The 23,277-nt window shown below is 39.8% G+C and overlaps 1 protein-coding gene across 1 annotated transcript in view; it reads left to right on the top strand.

Moving 5' to 3' along the window:
* The window catches only part of LOC145416913 (cAMP-dependent protein kinase catalytic subunit 1-like), a 30,478-nt gene extending 23,557 nt beyond the window's left edge, over window positions 1-6,921 (top strand). Inside the window, exons 4-6 of the mRNA XM_080285773.1 lie at window positions 438-560; window positions 6,314-6,478; window positions 6,826-6,921. Of these exons, the coding sequence (XP_080141899.1) occupies window positions 438-560; window positions 6,314-6,478; window positions 6,826-6,921 (384 nt within the window). The remainder of the gene's footprint in view (window positions 1-437; window positions 561-6,313; window positions 6,479-6,825) is intronic.
* Window positions 6,922-23,277: the final 16,356 nt, after the last annotated feature.

Below are 23,277 nucleotides of genomic sequence, written 5' to 3' on the forward strand. Positions count from 1 at the left end.
AGTGAACTGCAGGCTGAAGTAACCCTTTTCCTGCACTCCACCATCCTCCTTTCAGAGGACAGGGATGGATTTAAGGGACATTTATATAATCTGGCAGTGGAAGGTGTCTCTCTGTAGCATCTTCTTGCAGTTTACCAACAACTTTTATAACTACAGTATTATTAATAGACATTTTCCTTCATTTTTGGTTCTGTATATGCTGTTCTGTTTGTTGTATGAGAAGATAGTAATTTGATGAATGTACACCATTTACTATTGTGGGTGGTAATCACATATATATATATAACAAGTAAATATATATTTGATGGGCCAGTGTGATGGAGCAGTGAAGTGTTAAATGATGGAAAGGTAGATGGATATATATACTACAACAATCATGTGTAATAATTTCATCACAAGAACATAGTATTTTAATACCTGTGGCTTTTTCTTGACAGGGCTACAACAAGGCAGTGGATTGGTGGGCTTTAGGAGTACTCGTGTATGAGATGGCTGCTGGATACCCACCCTTCTTTGCTGATCAGCCCATACAAATATACGAAAAAATTGTATCAGGGAAGGTAAGAGCTATGACATGCCAACAGGAGTAAGACTATGTAGACATCATTATTATGCTCATCATGTCGCACTGTTAATCAAGTAGTATCCTACATTGATGTGTTAAAAAATGTATAGGCTATACCAGCATATATACATGCTAGTAGATAAAAAGTATGCACACTCACACACACAGTAAAGTCTTGCTGTTGTGTATATTGGATTAATTACAAGAAGACTCAGTGTTGATTTAAGCAAAAGGTTAACTGCACTGATTATATCATTATGTCTATCTATCAGTTCATTGTCAGATGCCTTAATCCTGTAGGGGGTGGCAATAAATGAATTGCCATTATACTATCCTGTTTTTAGCTATCTGTCTGCCATCTCCAGCTCACATTCCTTTTTCTCGTAAACATTAGTCTCTCAAATATCCAGTGTAATTCAGCAAAACTCAGTGCTGGATACTGCAAAATGCCGGATATTACATCGGTACCTCCAGTTGGCTATCCATTGGGCATTGAACCAGATAATATGTCACCACCCTAAGCTATCCGTCTTGACCCGCTATCCTAAAAACTTTCCTACAATACACTAAATCTTCGTAAATCGTGTCAATTTGAGTCTGGACCACTGCCGTGATTTATGAATAATAACTTTTATGTGAAAAATTAATTTGGGTCTGGACTTTGGCCAACCCGCCCCCACAGCACCCTACCTACACCTATCTAGGCACCATCAAACACAAACGTACAAATTTAGGAATATTCAGTGCATGTATTAAATAGAAATAAGCCATGTTAAGGGATCTCACCTTAATCCTATGACGAAATTGCTTAAGTGAATGGAGTGGGGTGGTGTTGGGAAGAACTTAGAACCTCTCAGTACTTGTTCTTCCCAAACTCTTTCGCCAGCTTTGAAAACTTCTCTCCCCTCTCAACACGACAAGTGAGCTCCAAACGTTGACTGTACAACAACTGTGGCAGTTTCTTGACACCATACTGCTTAGAGCGCTTCATTGGGGGGTCGGGAGGGGCCTTGGCAGGTAGGAGGTGGGGGGAAGTTGCACAAAAAGGCAGGTAACTCTCGTACTCCACGGCAACGGTCTGTAGTGTGCGGACTGGCGGGACAAGAAGAGCAACAACATGGCGGCATTAGTATGCACATATGCCACCAGGGACGCGCGGTGATTGTTTGTTGGGTCGCGATTTTCAGTTTGAATGCCGCGGTTTACGGTTCTCCTCAGAAAAGGCCCACTTGGGTGCCTAGATCCGCGATTTTCGTGACTTAACAGTGATTTAAGGTTGGCAGCAGTCTGATGGCCACCTAGCCTTGATTTATGAATCCGTAATTTATGAACACTTGATTTACGAGGATTGACTGTATTACCCATGAGTAAAAGATTAAAATTAAACATAAAATACAGTACAGTATTGACACAGTACATGTAGTACAGTAATACAGTACATAATTTAATCGTACATATCATAAGTAATATAAACAGTAATCATATACAGGTATAATTACGAGTGAGCAAGCGAAGGAAAGTCTACTGTCTGAGTAAGGACAACAGAGCGAATATGAGCAACCTGGCACACCATCACACTTTGCAGAGGATAATAACGTTTTACTTATGGCAGATAGAAACCTGATTCCATTTAATACGGTGCATACACTCAATATAATTCATGTTAGCCCATACCCTCGGTCATAAGAATGTAAGAACCATGCTATATCTGGGATTTTCCTGAGGAGTGTTTAGCAGAAAACTGAAACTTGATAATATTAAAAAATTAATTTAAAAAGATTTAATGTCGTGACATTAGGTTTTTATGCAGTGAAATTAAATAAAGATTAAATAGATGAAAAAATACTTTCAACTTTTCTGTATCTTGGGGGTGAAATTCCATAGAGTAGACACCCATTTTCCAGCAGTTTTCTGTTTATTGGCAAGACTTACAGCCAAGATTGTCTTGTGTGTGTTTTGGGGTCTGCCTGTGTGCAGATTGAGCCCGGTGTCTGAGCCTTATGATACACATTACCTCTGAAAAGTGCATCGTACCACTGATAGCTTCCTGTTTCTGAGCTGGATGTTGCCTAATTTTGCCAGATATTGTTTTAACAGAACTGAGCCAAAAGCATGAGATAATGTAATGGGACGGAAATTGTGATGACAGATAATTGAGAGTTTAGTGTACTTGTACTACTTTACTGTATCACTGCATCTCATCCTCAGTCTTCCCTTCTCCTTCCCCCATTCACATGTGCTCATACTATCAGTTTTATATGTGTATATTGAACTGCAATCCAGTACTTCCAGGAAAAGTCTAGTGCAGCCATGTCAGTTTGAGATAGTGAAAAGTGTGCCTACTGATACAATGCTGCTGCTGTAATGCAGTACATGTAAGTAATACAGAAAGAAATAAGGATGCATAGCAGTGAATCATTAATTAATTTTGTCATGGAAGTATATACAAGAATACATTAAGTCCTCTTCATAAAGCATCCTTTTTGTTATTCCATTTTGCTTTTAAGTATACACTAATCTACAGAAAAAGATTGCCCTCAAGGTTGATTGCTAACGGTGAGTTGGATTTGCCAGTTTTACCATTTTAATGCACTACAGTTCTTTTACTTTACTTTGGCCCAGCTTTTTGCCCTGTTGCAGATTCTATCTATCTATCTATAGCCCGACGCCCTAATCCCGCAAAGGGTGGCCGCAGACAAAACGCCTCCAAGTCACTCTGTCACCCACCAATTGACTACCCTCCCCCCAACTCACCCCCCCCTCCCTCATATACCTCTCAACTCCATCCCTCCACCTCATCCTCGGTCTACCCCTCCCTCTCCCTCCCTCCACCTCACCTACGTACACCCTCTTAGTCAGTCTTTCATTCTCCATCCTCTCCACATGTCCAAACCACCTCAGTGTATTTCTCCTAATCTTTTCAACCACATCCACATCTACCCCACAACGTTCCTTCACTTCTTCATTCGTCAACCTGTCCCTCCACGTCACTCCACGTGCTCCTCTCAAGTAACTCATTTCCACTGCTCTCACTCTTGACTTGTTCCCCTCTTGCAAGGTCCATCCCTCGCTTCCATACGTCAGGGTAGGGATCACAATACCATCATGCAGTGACTTCTTAACTTCCATACTCACCTCCCTATTTCTCATCACTGCTTTCAGTGTACCAACAACCTTTCTTCCCTGCTGTACCCTTTCACGTACTTCATCCCCCAAAGTTGCAGATTACTTCACATAATTCAGTGGCAGAATAAAATATAGTGGCTCTACAGTCTTTTCATAGCACTTCTTCATGACTAGCGTCATATTCTAGTGTCAGTCTCTTGTTAGAACTCAGTAATCAAATTGGAGAGATGGCAATTTTAGGCCAGGTTCGAGTAAAACAATTATAGTTATACAAATATCAGTATAGTTGTGTTATTCCAGAACTCGTACATAAATTGTAGAAATGCCTGAATATAAACTAGATGCTTATAATTTTAGGTAAATTTCCTTCACTGATGTCCTTTCAACAAACAGAATATATAACTGTTCAGTTTGATGATGATGAGGAAATAATGTAAATTGCGTTAGAGCTCACAGGTGTTAACAATAACATTCATGTTATGCAGTATTAAATTTGAAAGTTCTGTTGTGTATCTTTAGGTCTCTGCCCCCTAACCCTCAGCTTCTGTGTACACTAATAATAATGTCTTGTGATTACACATACAGCAAAAGTCCGGTAATACGAATGGCAGGGGACCGAGGGTCTTTCAAACTATTGTTTTTTTCGGACTATTGGGAGGGACCTCTGAAAACATTAGACGTATGTACACTCACGATCACTAATTCCTGCCCAGGGGTGTCCCCTTCCTACCCCTGTATACCCAGGGAAGAGGGGAAGGGGGGATGAAACAAGCTCCACCTGCCACTATCCCAGCTCCCGACCCTCCCCCATACCCCTACCTAACCCCCACCCCACCTGTCATACTATTCATCTTCACCTCTACAATAGAGGTGAAGATGAATAGTTTCATGCTGGTACATCCAAGGCCAAGAGCAAGTCCAAGCCAGATAAATCCTTAGATAAAGCCCTGAAAATTTTGAAAAAAGACCAGATAAAATAAAAACAATTCGCCTTGACAAATTCAGAGTATTGGGATTTTGCAGATTATTGGAGGCCGAAGTAGAGGACTTTTACTGTACAGTATTATGAAAATTCTTTACTCATGTCCCATTACAATTCAGTTAGAGCCCAGTGTATGGTATAATTTGTTATTATTAATAGACACCTCAGTTGCTCAATTGATAGAGGTCTTGGATCAGAAGAGAATATTCACTAACCAACGATGGTTTCAACCCAAGAAGTGTCCATAGGTATTTCTGTCACATAACTCTGGCAAGGAAACAGGGTAGCTTCCTGTGGCATTAATGATGTGGACCACAGTAGCCTAGCCTCAGGTTCTTCTATGCCTTACATGGGGAGTACTGAAGCACCAGCTATTTGTTGTAATTATTATTGCAAGTGTGTTGGAGCCTGTATAAATGATACGTATGATTTATCACTCGGAGCAAGTTCTGAGACTGTACTCAGTTTCATTTCACTTGACAGAACAGGGCCTTTCCTACAACTTGAACACAGGGAGGTCACAGAGTTACGAGTACTATAGTTTAGTTACCCCAAAATCAGCTTGTTAAGTGAATGCTTGTACATCAAATTACATTACCTTTAAAAAGACTTGGTTCCTGACCACCACCACATTACACCTACACTGCCATGTATGACAGTTTTAAACAAGAATAAATTTAGTTACACCTAAAGCACATATAGCAATAACATTTGACCTATAATAATGTATAAGTACTGTAATGGAAGTAGAATGAAAGAGAAAATAGTATAGGAATATACTGTATATGTACACTTACTGTACTTGAACAGTATACGGTACAAATGTTTGAGTTCATTGGGGTTGAGCTGCCCTTCTGTCACTTCACCACTGTTTGGAAGGCATGAAGTAAGAAGCAGAGTGAGCTCATTGTATATCACTATCATCATCATCATCTGGACCTCCTTTCCCACTCAAGGGCAGGCTGAGATGTAGCAACATCCAGAGAGCCCAAGTTTGCCCAGTCCAATGGGCCACATTTCCATTCACTGATCATTCAAGTCCCCAGAATCCTGGCTCTGTCTGATATGCCAAAAAATGTTCACCACATTCTATAGCTTCACATAAAGGTATCCAATAGAGTCGATCATTTAGATAATACCGTACCTGTGCGTACAGCCCATTACACCAAATGTGACCAAAGTGAGTGCAAGAGAGAATGAGAGTGAGGCAGCTTGTGGAAGAGTGGGAAGGAGGGGTGCATAGAGCTCACAAACTTGCCCCCAAGACATCAGTGTCATGTTATTCCACACTTTGTCCAGCTAGCTTCGCAGCTGTGCATGTCTTGAGTTTTCATTATGTAGGCCTCTTAATTGATTCATGGATTCTCAACTGGCCATTGTAACTTTGGATTTTCAGTACTTTTAATGCCAGAAAGTGCCCAGTACATGCCAGCATTATAACACTTGATTCTTGTATAACTAGGCCTCCTTGCACTAAGTTGTGGTTGCATGAAATATGATAAACCTTATTTTTGAGGTAGGAATGAGTCTTCTTGGTGATGTATCAGATTGACCCACCACTTGGCCATCATCATAGGTGAAAGAGGCTGGGAAGCTTCATCAAGATGTACTCTAACTTAATCACAACCTTGTTATTACAGGTGCAGTTCCCTGGTCACTTCTCTTCTGACCTGAAGGATCTGTTAAGGAATGTACTGCAGGTTGACCTGACCAAGCGGTATGGAAACCTCAAGAATGCTGGTAATGATATCAAGAATCACAAGTGGTTTGCATCGACAGACTGGATTGCTGTATATCAAAGGAAGGTAAGATTGATCCAATGTATGCCCTGCTTTTTCTCACTGAAAAAGTACCGAAAGGTGGGCTGTTCAACTCACCGATTGGCTATTTTTTGTTGCACTAAGGTTTGTAGTGCAACATTTAGGGCACTTAAAAAGCTTTACTGTATGGGTAATGAAACACAAATGATTCAACATAGAAAAACACAGAAAAGGCATATTTGGGGGGGGGGAGTTATGTTTATCAACACCTGATGTGGGGCAGTTGGACTCGGTGGGCTTTCCTTCAGTGAAACATTCGAGGTTTTCATTCAAGTTGCTCCGACCTTTGATGCCTTCTTGCCCAGTACTGTCCATTAGTTGTGTGCCTTCAGGAGGCCCGCCTCTCTGCTCCCCCTGCTTCAATTCGAATCGAAGCAGCCAGAAGAAGTTTGGTTATATACGTTGATTGGTCCTCCTTCAATCCATGACAGCTGCTAGCATTGAGCCCTGGAAACAATATTTGGACTAAGGTACTTGCTGCTGGCAGTGATGGAAAACATGATAGATGTTGAACTCTTCATCGTATTCATGATAATCTCCTCATGTTTTTTACCGTACCTGAATATCCGGAGCTTTCCCGTAGGATCATCCGTGAAGTTGGTTTTGCCATAATTAATAATGTTTGGAGGGGGTGCTCCCCTAAGGCTGTCTTCTACCTTTTTAAAGTTGGCCACTATGACCTCTTCAGAGACAGCAGCCTGCTTCCTCAAAATATTTTGGCATATCCTGGAGGACAGCAGGACTTTTATGTCTCTTCAGGAAGCCATGTACTCAGTCTGTACTTGGAAGATTATCCTTGAAATCTGCGATGTAATCTTTACAACTGTCCAGATAGTACTGATGAAGTTGCAGCATATAAATTGCCCCAAAGTGCCAAGGCAAATTGCCTGAGTCAAATTGCCCCTTTAGTCTAAAGTCATATTATTTTATAAACAAAAGCAGCTAACTTACTCTAGTAGGTGGATAAACATTAATGACACTCAGTTTGTTATTATATATCCAAGGGACAGCGGAGGAAAATACAGTTAATCTTGTCTTTATTGTTGTAAGTTACAGCTAAAAAAAATGTGAAAATAACAGAATGAGAAATTGATCACAGTTCACTGACCTTCAGCAAGCTGTTCCTAAATTTAATTTACAATATAAATTAGCAATTTCAGATTATAGCACCATATGAGAGTGTCAGATATACCCCTTTTTACACTGTCTGACCACCTGAGTCTCATTACTCCTTATTGAGTCTAATTGCCTCAGGTGAGTCGAATAGCCCCATCTTACGGTAAGTAATGGTGGCAGTAGAATTACAGTAGAAGTTTGCATGATCTTAGTGGAAGGTTTTAATTTCCAGTGTCTTCAACACAAAATATGGTCACTAATTTCACTCTTGTAGCAGTACTGGTATATAATTACCAATCAAGGTCTGTTCACTCTGCACGAAGGTTTTTGTTTCCCCTCACCTCTGAAACTCACTCATACACACCTTAGTTGAAGCTTCCTCACCATGGATGCAGTGCACTCCAGTCTGCAAGAATAACTAGGCAATAAAAATGCATCTAACTGTATTTTTTTTTTTTTAATATATTTTTATATATTATAAATGAAGTCCATTGCACTAGCTCTTTTCCTGCAGTTATGCTAGATGCTTAAATAGATGTGCTTAGAATTCAGAAAGCAGCCATAGGACATTACCAGATCTGAACTGTATTTCTGTTGAAAGTAAGGCTATAAATTTTAGATACTTAAGTACTGTATACAGTGATCGTATTTTACTTTTACACTATTTATATTTTAACTTTCTCTTACTTTATGCGGTGTATACTAACTAATGCATGTTGCTATACTGTATTTATTTGCTTACTGTAAAGTAGATGTAATACACTACTTGCTTTTACTTTGGGAGCTACTTGAGAATAACATTTATGGGAACTAGCTATATAACCAGTCTTTACTGTGATATAAAGGTAAGCCTATATAATATCTACTGCATATATATATATATATATATATATATATATATATATATATATATGTATCATCATCATCATCATGATCATCACCAACCGTTGAATGTCCACTGCAGGACCGGCCTATCCCAACAGAAGTATATATCTATATGTGTATACTGTATGTATCTATCTATCAATCAATCAGTCAGTCAACCTATCTATCTATCTATCTATCTATCTACCTATCTATATAATATGTACATAGAGAGAAAGTAAGAGAGATATCAGAAGTCCCATTGAGTGATGAGCAGGGTGGCTTTAGGAGTGGCAAGGGATGTGTGGATCAAATATTTGCAGTGAGGCAGAGAGTGGAGAAGGCTTTTAAGAAGGACTATAAGGTGTTTATGGCATTTATGGGTCTGGAGAAAGCATACGACAAAGTAGACAGAGAAGGATTGTGGAAGGTTTTGCACATGTACAGTGTAGATGGTAAGCTGCTAGGTGCCATCAAGAGTTTTTATGATGGTAGTGAGGTATGTGTAAGGGTAAATGGGCATGTAAATGAATGGTTCACGATCATTGTGGGCGTGCAACAAGGTTGTGTGATGTCCCCATAGTTGTTCGATATATATGTGGATGAGGTGATGAGAGAAGTAACAATACGAGTGATGGAGAGAGGGATGGCATTGGTAATGAATGATGATGAACGGAATATAGTATCTCACATTTGTTGTACGCTGATGATGCAGTGCAACTTGCAAATACCGGACAAGAGCTTGGTAGACTAATGCAGAGTTTTGCTGATGTCTATGAGCATCATGCCTTGAGAGTAAACATAGAAAAGAGTAAAGTGATGGTAATCAAGTGAGAAGGTGACTCTTAGTGTGATATTTAAGTGAATGGAGAGAGACTGAATTGGTGAGAGAGTTCAAATACCTGGGTACAGTGACAGAAAAGAGAGGAAAATGTGCAAAAGAAGTGGAAAGTAGAGTGACAAGGAAGGAAGGTAGCTGGTGCTATGGAGGCCTTGATAATAAACAGAGGCTTGAGTGTTGCTGCTGCACGAGGCTTACGCGAAGGAGTGTTAGTGCCAGTTTTAACATATGGATATGAGACTATGGTGTGGCATGAAAGTGAAAAGTCAAAAGTGTGAGAGCAGTGGAGATGGGACTGCTGAGGAATGTGTGTGGAGTAGAGAGAATGGATAGGATATGAAGTAATGTGACTCGTGAAGGATGGAGAGTGAGGGAGTCTGTGGACACCAGAATTGTAGAGAGTGTACTGAGATGGTATGGTCATGTGGAGAGAATGGATAACAATAGAGTGGTGAAAAAGGTATATCTGAGCAAATTTGAAGGAGGGAGGAGGTGAGGTAGGCCAAGGAGAAGATGGAGGGATGGTGGATGAATGTGTAAGGAAGAGAGGTATGGAAGTTGGTGAGGCTGGGGACTGACAGGAGATCAAGATGGCTTGGTAAATGTTGTGAGAAGAAGTGCATGATCAGTCATTTGGCACCCCTTTTAAACGTGACAGCGTTGGGATTGGCTCTATCGGATACATTTATGTGAAGCTACAGAACCTGGTGAAAGTTTTTGGCATATCAGATAAAGCCAGGATTCCAGGGGCTTGAATGATGAATGAATGGAAGCATGGCCCATTGGAGTGGGCAAACTTGGACTGTCTGGATGTTGCTACTCCTCACCCTGCCCTAGGATGGGAAAGGAGGTCCAGATGATGGTGATGACGACATATGTATATATATATATATATATATATATATATATATATATATATATATATATATATATATACTGTATATATATTTTTATTTATATATAGATGCCTGATATGTATATATATATATATATATATATATATATATATATATATATCTATCTATCTATCTATTGCCAGACACCATAATCCCTTAAGGGGTGGCCATTTGACTTTGAGTTATTTGTTTTACAGGGAGAGGCACTAACCTTCCACCAACCCACTTGACACGTAGGGAGCACATATGGTTTGGTTATATGGTTACCACCCAGTGTTGTAAGTGGTTTCTTGGCTTACAGGAAACCATTTGGCTTGTCACTCAATGTAAAGCCACCTGTAAAGGAAAGAAAAGCAATAAGAAGTGACAGGAAAGATGGGAGAAATAGGAAGAGAGGAGGGCAGGCACAGAAAAAGAATAAGGCTAAGGAAGACATAGGCAGCACTACATCAAGTGAGTGGATGATTGTTGCCAGCACCAACCACCAATAATAACCAATAACCAATAAATAATAACCAGTAATAAATAATAAACAATAAACAATAAATCAATGGAAATACATAACATACGAACATCCTAAATATTTCGGGGGCTGAATGTTTACAAAATTTCGGCAAGGACACGAAAAAACCCGACATCCTTTAAATATCTGCAAACAACAATATTCTCCCACCAAACTACACTTATTTATCTCCACTGCCATGTATAACAACAGTAAGCAGAATTAAGTGGGGAAATTAGCTGTAAGTAAGGAAAATATGGAGGCAGAGCAGGATACTTAACTTACTACGCCAGCCATCTTCGACGTCAAATCTTACAAGGATGCCAAATATCATCTCAATACAGCCACTTTCCCTCACATGCGTACACCCAAATAATCTCTAGTTGCTTCTCTAACACCAATGAGTAGAATTATGTCAGTAAATTAGATGGAAGTGCCGAAAAACGAATCGGGGCAGAATACCTAAGCTAGCCTTCTTCGACGTCTGTTCTTCCATTTACACCACCATTCATTCAATCACCTCAAAACACGAATATTTCTTTCACATACTAACTCCCTAGTACACTCCATTAACTTATTTAATATTAACGAGCAGAATTATGCACGTAAATCAGATGCTAGAGGTAAAATCATGGAAGTGGACCAGGATACTCACGAAGCCAGCCTTCTTCAACGTGTGCTTGGAATTTGTTGCCCTTTCTGATCATGAAACACGAATACTCACTAGAAATGCTCACCTCTATGTTATCTCCATTGCCATATCTAATTTTCACAAGCACAATAATACAAGTAAATTAACTGTAACCGCTTGAAAATGTGGAATCAAGGCAGGATACTCACCTCATCACTCCTAAATGTTCTCTTGAAACATCCAAGTTTATAATAAACAATATATATGTATTTTTTTTTCACGCCATGGGTGGGATAAAGAAAGGTAAATGCGTAATCAACGGGTTAAGCATGGTTTATTTGTAGTTATGGTATGTGGTGGTTTAGAGGTTAGAATGCCCCCATATGGAGTGACAGAATTGCATAAGTTCTATCCCCAAGTGGTGACTGGAGGCTTTTTAGTCATGTAATGCCACCAAGGGAAGCTAGCTGGTTATCTACCCTTAAATGTACTGGACTGCAATAGCCTAGCCCTGGGCCTGTTTTGTGAAGCTAAGTGGCAAAGTACTGTAGGACATTGCTACAGCCCCACACTCTCTCTCACAGCACTTCTTCATGACTAGTGTAATTTTGTAGTTTCCTCTTATTGTTAAAACAGCATTGAGAGTGGGGAGAGGACAATTTTGGGTCAGGTTAAAGTGAGCATAGTGCAGTGCTAGAAAAATCATCAGTAGGCTGTGGGATGGGTGGGGAAGAGGGCACCAAATGTACTGTACATAGTTTAGGTGAGGTAAGCAAGACTGAATCTGTATGCCTGTCAGTCTGTCTCTCTGTTTATTTATCAGTCTAGCTGTTTATCTATTTGTCTGTCTTGAGATATCTTAATACTGTAAATGATCACCACAAATGGATCACCTCTGTGTTACCATATCCTCTGCCATTTGGTTGCCCTTCATCCAGTTTACACCTTTTCTGAAATCTCTCTCCATTCCCTCCTTCCATCTCATCATCAGTCTCCCCCTTCCCCTCCCACACATGCACATTTCCAGCCAGTCTCTTACTTTCTGCTCCTCCACATGGCCAGACCATCTCAAGAGTATTCCTCCTAATGCTTTCATGCACATCATCATTAGCACCACAACTTCCTTTCACTTCATCATTTGTTGTTGCTTATGACTTTGCTTGTAATTTTAGCAAACCTTATTACAAGGATGTCAATACCTCATAGTTATTATTATTGTTGCTGTGGCACGTTAGGTGTACCTGTTATTCCAAAACCTTAAGCAGATGAATCCCAAATGGTGATGATGGTATTAATGATATTTTTTTTCACAGGTTGAGTGAAATGGCATATTGGAGCAGGTGGTGTACCAGAGCCATGTGCCAGCCCAGATGATGATGTAGGGAATTGTAGGTTTGGCCAGGCAACTGAGTTGGTAGGATGTGCTGTGGGTAACCCTGGGATTCAGGTTCAGACAGGCCCAAAATGGACACAAAACAGGAGGGTTTGGCTCTTCTGTCAGTGTTCAGGTTTGGAATTTTCATCGTTTTGTTCCCTCTCCAAATAATTGCAGCCAAACCTAGATCTAGGTATAGCATGGTTAAGGATAGCATAAAATTTCTGAGTGCTAGTGATATCCATGCTGCTAGATCTTTGGCAACTTCCCTATGCAGTCCCCTATCCCTGAGGTCACACTCTTTGACCTCATCCCAGCTCTTCTTTGGTCTGCCGCTCGCAACCCTGCCCCCAACGTTTACACATCCCTTTCTGCGCCCAGTTGTCAGCTCCTATGCTTTCCACATGTCCAGACAATCTCAGTCAGCACCTCCTCATCACAACAACACACTCCAGTCCCATCCTTGCTCTCAACTCTTCAGTCATAAACCTAGCTCCCCAAGGCCTCGCGTTCAAGGACGCACTGCACATCCACCCACTCATTGTCATTTCTGTATGTTTAAGCCTGCAAATATCCTCTTCCTTTGCTGCCCAAGTGTCACTACCATACAGTATTGCACTCCTGGCACATGACACATACAGAGGTCCTTAGCACAGAGGGAAAGCTCTGTCAGTGTCAGGAGAGGGAACAGCTCACTGAATTTCTTCCAACAACTCCTCACTCTAGCCACAGAGCTAGCTTCAGCCCCACCTCCAGCACATAACATGTCTTCCAAATAACAAAACTCTTCCACATACTCGAGAGACTCACCAACAAGGTCAGTCCTTCCATGCCTGACAATCTTCACCTGCTCTCCCCGACACACGGCACACATGAAATCAGCATTATCTCGCAGTCTACCTCTAGTACCACTACATATCTTATGCACTCACTTATCACAGACTGCACAAGATGGAATTACTTTCCACGCCCTTGTGGCAGATCTCACATGGCCACTTTCCCTCTTCTTTGACAGTACTGCCACCAGCCCTATACACCATCACTTTAGTATCTGCATTTACTTTGAGCCCTTGTGTTTCATACCATCTCTGCACTTCCCAAATCTTTCCTCTGCCTTCCTTTCATTCTCTGTAATCAACACCAGATCATTAGCATACATCATCTCCCACAGGAGTCCATTTCTGGAGTCACATGAGAGGGTTTCAAGTACCATGATAAACAACAAGGGGCTCAAAATTGACCCTGGTGCACACCAGCATTCTTAGAAAACTTGTCACTCAAATTTCCTTTCACACTTACCTGGGTGTGAGCACCCACATAAATGGCCATAACCACCCTAACCAGCCACTCCTTGATCCCAAGCTTTCTCATTGCCCACTTCACCACCTCTCTAGGGACTCTGTCAAAGGTCTTCTCCAAATCAACAAAAACAAAGTACAGTTCCCTTTTCTTTCCTATATATTTTTTCCTGAAACTGTCGAGCAATGAATATGGCATCTGTGGTCCCTTTGCCTGACATAAACCCAAACTGTATCTCATCAATATTCACATTTTCTCTAACCATACCTTCCAGAACTCTCTCCATTACCTTCATTTTCTGGTCTAAAACTTTATGCCTTTTTAATTTCTTCTTTCCAGGGCATCACCCTTCCCTTTGTAGACATTTACAATTACTGTACAGTCTTCAGCTAATCATCTGGGACAACACACTCAGTTATAATCGTATTTATCAGGTCAGTTACTAACCTTGCTTCTGTATCTCCTGAGGCTTTCAGTGTTTCACCAGTCAACCCAGACACACCTGGTGCCTTCCCTACCTGCATTATTATTATTATTATTATTATTATTATTATTATTATTATTATTGTTCAGGGAGCTCTTGCCTCTCCTGACATTGAGAGGGCTCTCCCTACATGCTAAGGGGTCTTTATATGCAGCATGTGTTAGGAGTGTAATGCTGTATGGCAGTGAGACCTGGGCAGTGAAGGAGGAAGATATTCGCCGGCTCAGACGTACAGAAATGACAATGATTAGGTGGATGTGCAGTGCGTCCCTGCGTCCAAGGCCTGGAGGGGCTGGGTTTACAATGGAAGAGTTGAGAGGTAGGATGGGACTGGAGTGTATTGGTGTTGTGATGAGGAGAGGTAGATTGAGGTGGTTTGGACATGTGGAGAGGATGGGGGATGATAATTGGGTGAGGAAGGTGAGAAGTGTTAATATTGGGGGTGGGGTTATGAGGGGTAGACCGAGAAAGACATGGGATGAGGTCATTAAGTGTGACCTTAGGGTTAAGAGACTGAACAGGGAGGCTGCAATGGATCGTGCAGCATGGAGAGCCGCCATTAGGTGACCATGGCCGACACATGCAAGCATGTTGGAGCCTTTAAAAACGAAAACGATAATTACTGTATTATTATTATAATTATTATCGGGAGCAGGCTGTAGTATGGTACCAGCCCATGATAAAATAACTAAAAAGAGAAGGTAGACTCTTGCGCACATATGGTGGTAAGCTCCGCCCATTGTTTGGCGTTCCCCGCCACCCTGCTCCCTCGTGACGTCACCAGGAGCACCAAATTGGCTCTGTCAAACCAGACCAAAATTTGTATCTTCTGTTCTTTTGCTGCAGACATCACACTAATGATATGTATATGCATATACAGTACATGTCAATATAATATGAGGTTATCAGCTGAATTTTGACAGTCAGTTTAGTTGCGGGGATAATTTTCCCTTTCATATAAGAACTACGTTAGCAGTTTTACCATACATTAACTCACCATCACGGTAGAATAATGAGACGTTTCCCATGCTCACCATGGTTTTGGCCAGCTGTTTTATTATGTGGAGTGTGACGACAATAACACTATTACAGTACTTATTGCTTGATTTATTTCTATGGAACCTTAGTCCAAGTAACATAATAATGCTTTCATTTTGGCAACTTCATCATAATTGACAGAATGTAGTATGGTTACATAACCTAAAAATGGATTGTAGTTTCTTAAAATGACCATTCGATTAGGTTATACATTTGGCAGAAAATTACTTTGTATTTTCCTTTAATGATTTTGTACCTTATTTCTACTTACTTGCCTGAGAACCAAACCTTCACTTGTAGTAATACTTTGCAGAGGTTGTATAAAAGACATAACTAAATACATACACAACTATAAGCTTTATTCATTTTTTAATATATTGCATATATGAAATAACAGATTATCACATAATACTGCCCACAGCTTATGGGTAGAGAGCATACAAAAGTTTGTAAGGAAGTAAGTCCCTGTACATTACATAACTACATACTTAACCCTAAACTTTGGATGTGTATATTAGCACACTTAGTATTACACAGCAGGTACAAAGCTGAAATATTAATTACACACACACCATATTTAATGCTGGACTGATTATCCTGGTTCTATTCCTGCACAGCTCATTATTAAAACATGTGACATTCTTTAATATCGGTTCTATTCTTTGGTTCAGTATACTGTATATGCATGCAAGGGAAATATTTAAAACACCTGATATCAAAGTGGATTGTCATACTGTTGTGTATTGCTTAACATGGGTTATAGTAATGATATGCATATGTAATATGGGATGAAACTTCAATAAATACTTAAATGTAAACTTTGTTTCAGAAATGCATCGCATAAATGTCAGAAATCACAGAGGATAATCACACAATATTATTAAGAGTTTGTGAGCAAAGAGCATACTTGAACATTACATAACTCCATACTTAACTTTGAAATTCAGATTAGCAAGTTAGCACACTTGGCAACACACTTCAGGTACAAAACTGAATAATATATTGTATATGTCTCTAAAATCACAGAGGATTATCACATAATACTGCTAAGAGCTTATGATTAAAGAACATACAAAGGATGTATAAGGAATTTAGTACCTGTACATGACTGCATACTTATATTTGGTGAGTATGTTAGCACACTTGGTATCAAACTTTAAGTAAAAAAGGAATTATACATTGCATAAATGTCTAAAATCACAGATGATTATCACATTATACTTGTAAGAGCTTATGAGTAAAGAGCATACACAGTATGGAAATTTGGCTTACAAGAGATTTCTAGTTATTTTACAATGATAGCCTCAAGAGGTTGTACTGTATAGGGAATTAGCCTATACCTGTTCATTACATAACTCATTATTATAACATGTGACATTCTGTAACAATGAATTGAGTATGACATTTAACTACACTCCATATTTAGGCCTACCTGTTATTATTTGACTGTTTTTGTAATTTTCCTAAACTTTTTTCGCATGTTACCGAGACTCACTTCCTTATTCAGTTTCCGTATACGAAACTGTAATCTGCAGCGCAGATAGAATTCTATGACATCTTTAGGAATTTCAGGGACGATATTAGTTGCCTTGTTGACCATTGACCCAAGTGAGTTGCTCCCTGCTCTTAACCTGTCTCCATGCTCTTCTTGGAAAACCTTTTCAACCATCATAAATTTTGTAGCATATTGCTGCATCATGCGGTTAAGACCTCCATTACTTTTTAAACTTATCCAGTCAGAAGAGGCATCAGCTGCTCCACCAAGGAAGGGATATCTTTTTTTAAACTTGTTGACAATATATCCTAAAACATAAGCATGTCCTTCAGTTTCACTTTCTGGTATACAGTGTTGATCAACCAAGATGGTTTCATCCATAGTGTCATCATTTACCAAGTCCTCAACCACAATATCTCTACATAAATCTGCACTAACACAGAGGTTGTCTAAGATGTTTCCTGAATTCTTTTTAATAGGTGAACTACAAGCTTTAAAATTTTGTAATCCTTTGCAATACAGTACTTGGATCATCTCCATCAAATTCAGTATTTGCTTTTAAAGATAGAAGAACTTGTTTATGACCTACCGGTAGTATATATCTCTTGATTCTCTGTTTGAAAGTAACTGGACAAGGGTGGTCGTAAAAACTACCCATCTGATGAATCACCCCAAAGAAATTTTCTAAAACTTCCTGATTCAAGCGTCTGGTGAACAAGTAAGTGAATCCAAATCTTTTATGCAAATCATCATACATGGAAACAGGTGATTTAGATGTAATGACAATTCCATTCTGAAAAGGATACACTTTGTTTGATACTTTTGATAAGTTTATCAAAGAGATCATTTTATTAATTATGTCCATTTGGTAAGAGGAATGGCAAAATGGCTCTCTCTCCTTCTTATCCTCTGCACCACTGGAATTCAGTACATCAAACCACTGGTCAACAATAAGAATGAAATCAGCTGTTGCCCTCCAGATGCCACTTTTCAAAACTTGATTTTTCCCCAGCTGTTTAATAGCTTTGCCCACTGAAGATGAGAGGAGATGTGCTGCACTTCTGACCTTTTGCCGTTCTGAACCAGTAACCAGTAGAGATTGCTTGCTAATTTTGTATGCCATTTTAAAGTCACCACATTCATAATCAACCAATTCAAACAAGGGTATTTTACTGACTGGTCCTAAGGGTGTTTCTATTCCATGATCAAGGAGATTGTTTCAAATTAACTTTAACAAATATGGAGCATCAGCAAATACATAGACACATCTACTTTCATCAGCTGGATTTCTGAAAGATGTGGTGTCCTGGCTTATCCCTAAAGTAGAGAACAAGCCTCTGTTGGAACCACTCATATCACATACTGTACCCCACACCTCAAAACCTACTTCTTCAACACTGTTAATAATGGAAAATAACAGTTCCTTGGTCATTTTTGTGTCAAAATTATAATAAACAGGTTGCTTCCAATTGCCAATAATGCCTGTAGCCATAACAACTTGAACATATTCATGGCTACAATAAAGCTTGTCTGCAGTTCTGTCATACACATAACACCTGTCAACTTTCATTTCATCAAACGATATCATGCAAGCTTTTTCCCCATTGGTCATGGATTGTCCTTTTGCCTTCATCATTCTTAATACTGAGTTTAGAATACCTGGTTCAAAATTAATATCTTTAACCCATTTATTCAAAGTCGAAATTGAAGGAAGAGGCAGTTTCCAGTGCTTTCGCATCCATCTGTAGCATTTGGCACTCACACTTCTAAGAGTCAGAGCAAAGGCAATGTCATCTTCAGTCCAATGTCTTGCTGATCTTTTGGTTATTAGAAATTTGATCTGAGTATCAGTGAAGTATGGTTTCAGATATTCCTCAACAGCCTTTACTGTATTATTTTTCATACACTGCTTTGCATCGTTAATGGCAAAAATTATTTTTTTTTTTTGTCAACTTTTAACATTTTATTTTTATATCTCAACTTTAAATTTTCTTTTTTTAATCTTTCAATATCACTCTGTTGTTTCTCCAACTGCAATTGTAAAAAATTTTCATCAACCAGTGTCACTGGCAAATTAGAGGAGGCTTTTGACATACTGCTGATGTTGGCTGAAGGAATGGCAAGGGCTGATGGCAGGAGGTCAGCGCCAGTTGTAGGCATGGCAGAGGCTGATGGTAGGTGGTCAGCGCTGGTTGTAGGCATGGCAGAGGCTGACGGCAGGTGCTCAGCGCTGGTTGTAGGCATGGAAGGAGCTGGTGGCAGGTGCTCAGAGCTGGTTGCAGGCATGGTAGGTACTGACGGCAGGTGCTCAGTGCTGGTTGTAGGCATGGTAGGAGCTGATGGCAGGTGCTCAGCACTGGTTGTAGGCATGGTAGGAGCTGATTGTGGATGACCAGTATTTCTAGGAGGAACAGTATCCTCTGTAGTAACAGCACCTGAAATAAGTATATTATGGTATAAAGACTGAAAGAGAAAGAGAAGAATATAAGAGAGCAGTGGAAGAGCGATTAGACAGGTACGAGTGGGAACAGATGAGCAATGTGGAAGAAATGAACAAGATATTTGTGGAGGAAATATGTGCAGCATGTGAGGAAGTATGTGGAGTGAGGAGGAGATGCAAGGGAGAGCAAGGAACAGCATGGTGATGTGATGAGGTGAAAGTGGCTCTGGCAAAAAAGAAGAAAGTGTATAAGAAATGGATGAGAAGTAAAGGGCAAGGAGAAATAGAAAGAAGGAAGCAGGAAATATATGTAGGAGAGAGGTAAAATTGATAGTGAGAGAGGTTAGGAGAAGGAACTTGAGTGAGAAGTGGAAGGAATCAAAGAAATTGTTCTTGAAGGAGGTGAAAATAGTGCAATAGGGTAATAAGGGAAGTGTTAGTAAAACTTAGTAAAGGGAAGTAATAAGGGCATGTTAGGCAAGGTTACATAATAGCATATGACATATTGTGATGGCATGTTACAAGTTCATACTTCCTCCTTTATATATTACAGCTCATCAGCATACACCACTATGTAGTGAAAAGGGGTTAAAAATTATATATTAGGGTTGAACTCAAACTTCAATGTTCATATTTTGAAGGCCAGGTATGAGCACTAGCTAAATCTGATTTACTTTAAATGAAGCATAACCATACCTGTGAAAGTTAATGTTTTAGTGTTTTTTCAATGGGGTGATAATGAACCTTATGAAAAGAAAATAACATTCACTCCAATATATAGTACCCAGACTATATTGTAATTGGATCCAAAATATGAATTATTGCTCAATCAATAAACCTGTCCATTTTTTTGTAAAGTTTAAATCACAGGTACCAGCAATATGAAAAAAGCAATGTGTAAAAATCTTGCTAACTTTACTTCTTAATTAATGCCAATGGGCAAAAATCCCTATTGACATTTCTGCATGCAAAATGTTGTTGCTAGTTTTGGTTAGCCCCAGTCCTGCCAGGCCAGCAGGCCCATCTGCAGCTGGTTTGCAACTGCCCCTGTAATTTGTAATACAGTATTATACAGCTACTGTACCTTTTAAGAGGAAATTCAGTGTACACCAGACATCTGATGGCCTATCATTTTCAGGGGATGGTTGAATTGTAGTTGAACCACTTGAGTTCCACACCAATTCTGCAGCAAGCTTCCTGCTATTCCTTTCAGTAATCCGCTTCTGCCTTTTGGTTGTGGATGATTCTGTAAATGATGATAGAGCCTGGATTATAGTTCCAAAACATGAACAGCACCTTGGTAAAATAACTCTAACATGACCTCATTTGACACCCTGGTATTTAGGTATTTTACAAGTTGGCAATGTGCAGTTCAGGTTAGGTTATGTGAATTATTTTGGTTATTATTTCCAACTGGGATTATGGGGGTTCACTGATCCTGAGGGAGTACTGTATACTATACACATATAATATTCCTGAACTGTTTATTGCCTACTTGTAAAAACTTGCCAGTATTTATACAGCCTTATGCAAATAGATGTAACTTAACAAATATCCTAACGTTACTGTGGGTAATGCTAACATTACAAAAATAATCATATCTCTCTATGTCTGCAAAGGATGATTAATTAAAAGTAAATGTTCTACATTACCATATTGGAAGCTGCCTCATAACTCATTTACTGTAAATTGTCTCAAGACCACACCACTGAAGTTTAAATTTTCCATAGTCCATGAAAATATGTTTAAAAATTCTGCTAGATATTTGCTCTGATCAACACAATCGTTAACAGATATTTTAGATGACTTCCATCACCATGTATGTGCAAGACATTTTACCTACTGTACGGTACCTACCTTCATTTTCATGTGTTCTTTGGCAGATTTATGTCTGGAACTGCATCAGGTTTCAGTAGGCGAACCTTAGCAGGTGGTTCCCTGGACAGACATTTCGTATTTCAAATGTCTGGCATACTGGGACTGGCTAAAATGATAAGAGCAGACTCGGCCAGCATCTGGAGAAAATGTGTCTGCTCTTCTGCACAAACTTATCCATTTTTTTCTGATTTCACTGTTTTTTGGGAATCTGTGGAGTTTATAAACAGTTCCCTTATGCCTCCCGCTACACCCATAGACGCTACAGCAGCCCATTTGTATTAAAAGTACTAATTAAAGCAAAAAACAAATAAGTGAATCACCACAGTTATACAGGTGTCAGAGTACTTGATAAGACTGCTATACATGTATATCTCTTGTACAAAACTAAAATCTGTTCATTAAGGATAGGCTGGATTTGTTAATTGAACACGACACTCAGGCAGGAAACTCAACCAAATGTACGCAGTTGTCGTAGTTTAGGCAGAGACAACAGTTAGGCGTCAACTGAGCTGAAAAGGTTGAGAGATCTTTGTTAGGCTAGAGTAAACACACTATAGGAACTCAACCAAATTTATGCAGTTGTCATAGTTTGGGGAGAGACAACATTCAAGCATCAACTGAGCTGAAAAGGTTTAGGGATCTTTGTTAGGTTAAACACATTACAGTACATGTATACTGTAGATGCCATCAACAGGTTATTAAAGGCTTGCATGTGGATAAAAGCAAATGTAATACTGTTGATAGTTCTCCTAGTTTTGTACTTTAATTAGTATTTTTATTATTAATGCAGCCCACCTTATCTATTAGGTGGAAATTATAGTGAGGATGAATATGGTGATGATGATGATGATGATGATGACAACAGCTCACATACTTGTGTGATAGTTTCAGTTTCCTTGGTTCTGGATCCTACCTTGCTTCTGTGTGGGAATTAGGGTTGGGATGATCTATCTATCTATCTATCTATCTATGGCCCGACGCCCTAATCCCGCAAAGGGTGGCCGCAGACAAAACGCCTCCAAGTCACTCTGTCACCCACCATTTGACTCCCCTCCCCCCAACTCACCCCCCCCTCCCTCATATACCTCTCATGAATATTTTGTGCTGGTCTTTTGCCAAATCTTTTTTAATGCCTTAGGGAAAATGGCCTAAGGTTCACATTAATCATCAGGAGTTAACTAGAAAGCAGTACTAGGTTCACCTTATGTACATTTTCTACACAGATGTCAGATATTTATTGGGAACCATATATGCTATGAGGGGTTGGGGGTCAGGAAGAGTGAGCCTAGATGTGGTTTTATTAAAATTTTACACCACATGACATATGTACCTCAGTGTGGAGAGGATGGAGGGTGAAAGACTGACGAAGAGAGTGTATGTGAGTGAGGTGGAGGGGGAAAGAGGGAGGGGGAGGCCGAGGATGAGATGGAGAGATGGGGTGGAGAGGTATATGAGAGAGGGGGGTGTGAGTTGGGAGCAGGGGAGTGAAATGGCGGGGGACAGGGCGACTTGGAGGCGATTTGTTTGTGGCCACCCCAAACGGGATTGAGGCGTCTGGCAATAGATAGATAGATAGATAGACATATGTACTAATGTTTAAGTAATATCAAAGAAATGTTCATGCAGTCAGAGCCATATTATTAAAACTGAAAGTACAGAAGCATCAGAAAACCCAAAATTTGTATGAGTGATGGGGTATCTGCTGGAGAAAGGGCAGCCTGATGGCAGAGGACAGGGTGACATGAAGGCAGTTCATTTGTGGCCCCCCCCTTCTGGGATTAAGGTATCTGGCCATAAATAGACATGTACAGTATAGAACACCTGTACTTGTTAGATTAATCAACTTGCAGCCCACATTACAGAGTGTAGTCAGCAGTAGTACAGAAGGATCGGATATGTTATGTCACCAGGACATGGCTTGGAAA

Source organism: Coenobita brevimanus, chromosome 108 (genome assembly GCF_032717465.1).
Source record: "Coenobita brevimanus isolate Jiangsu-jjx chromosome 108, ASM3271746v2, whole genome shotgun sequence".
Lineage (NCBI taxonomy): Eukaryota > Metazoa > Arthropoda > Malacostraca > Decapoda > Coenobitidae > Coenobita > Coenobita brevimanus.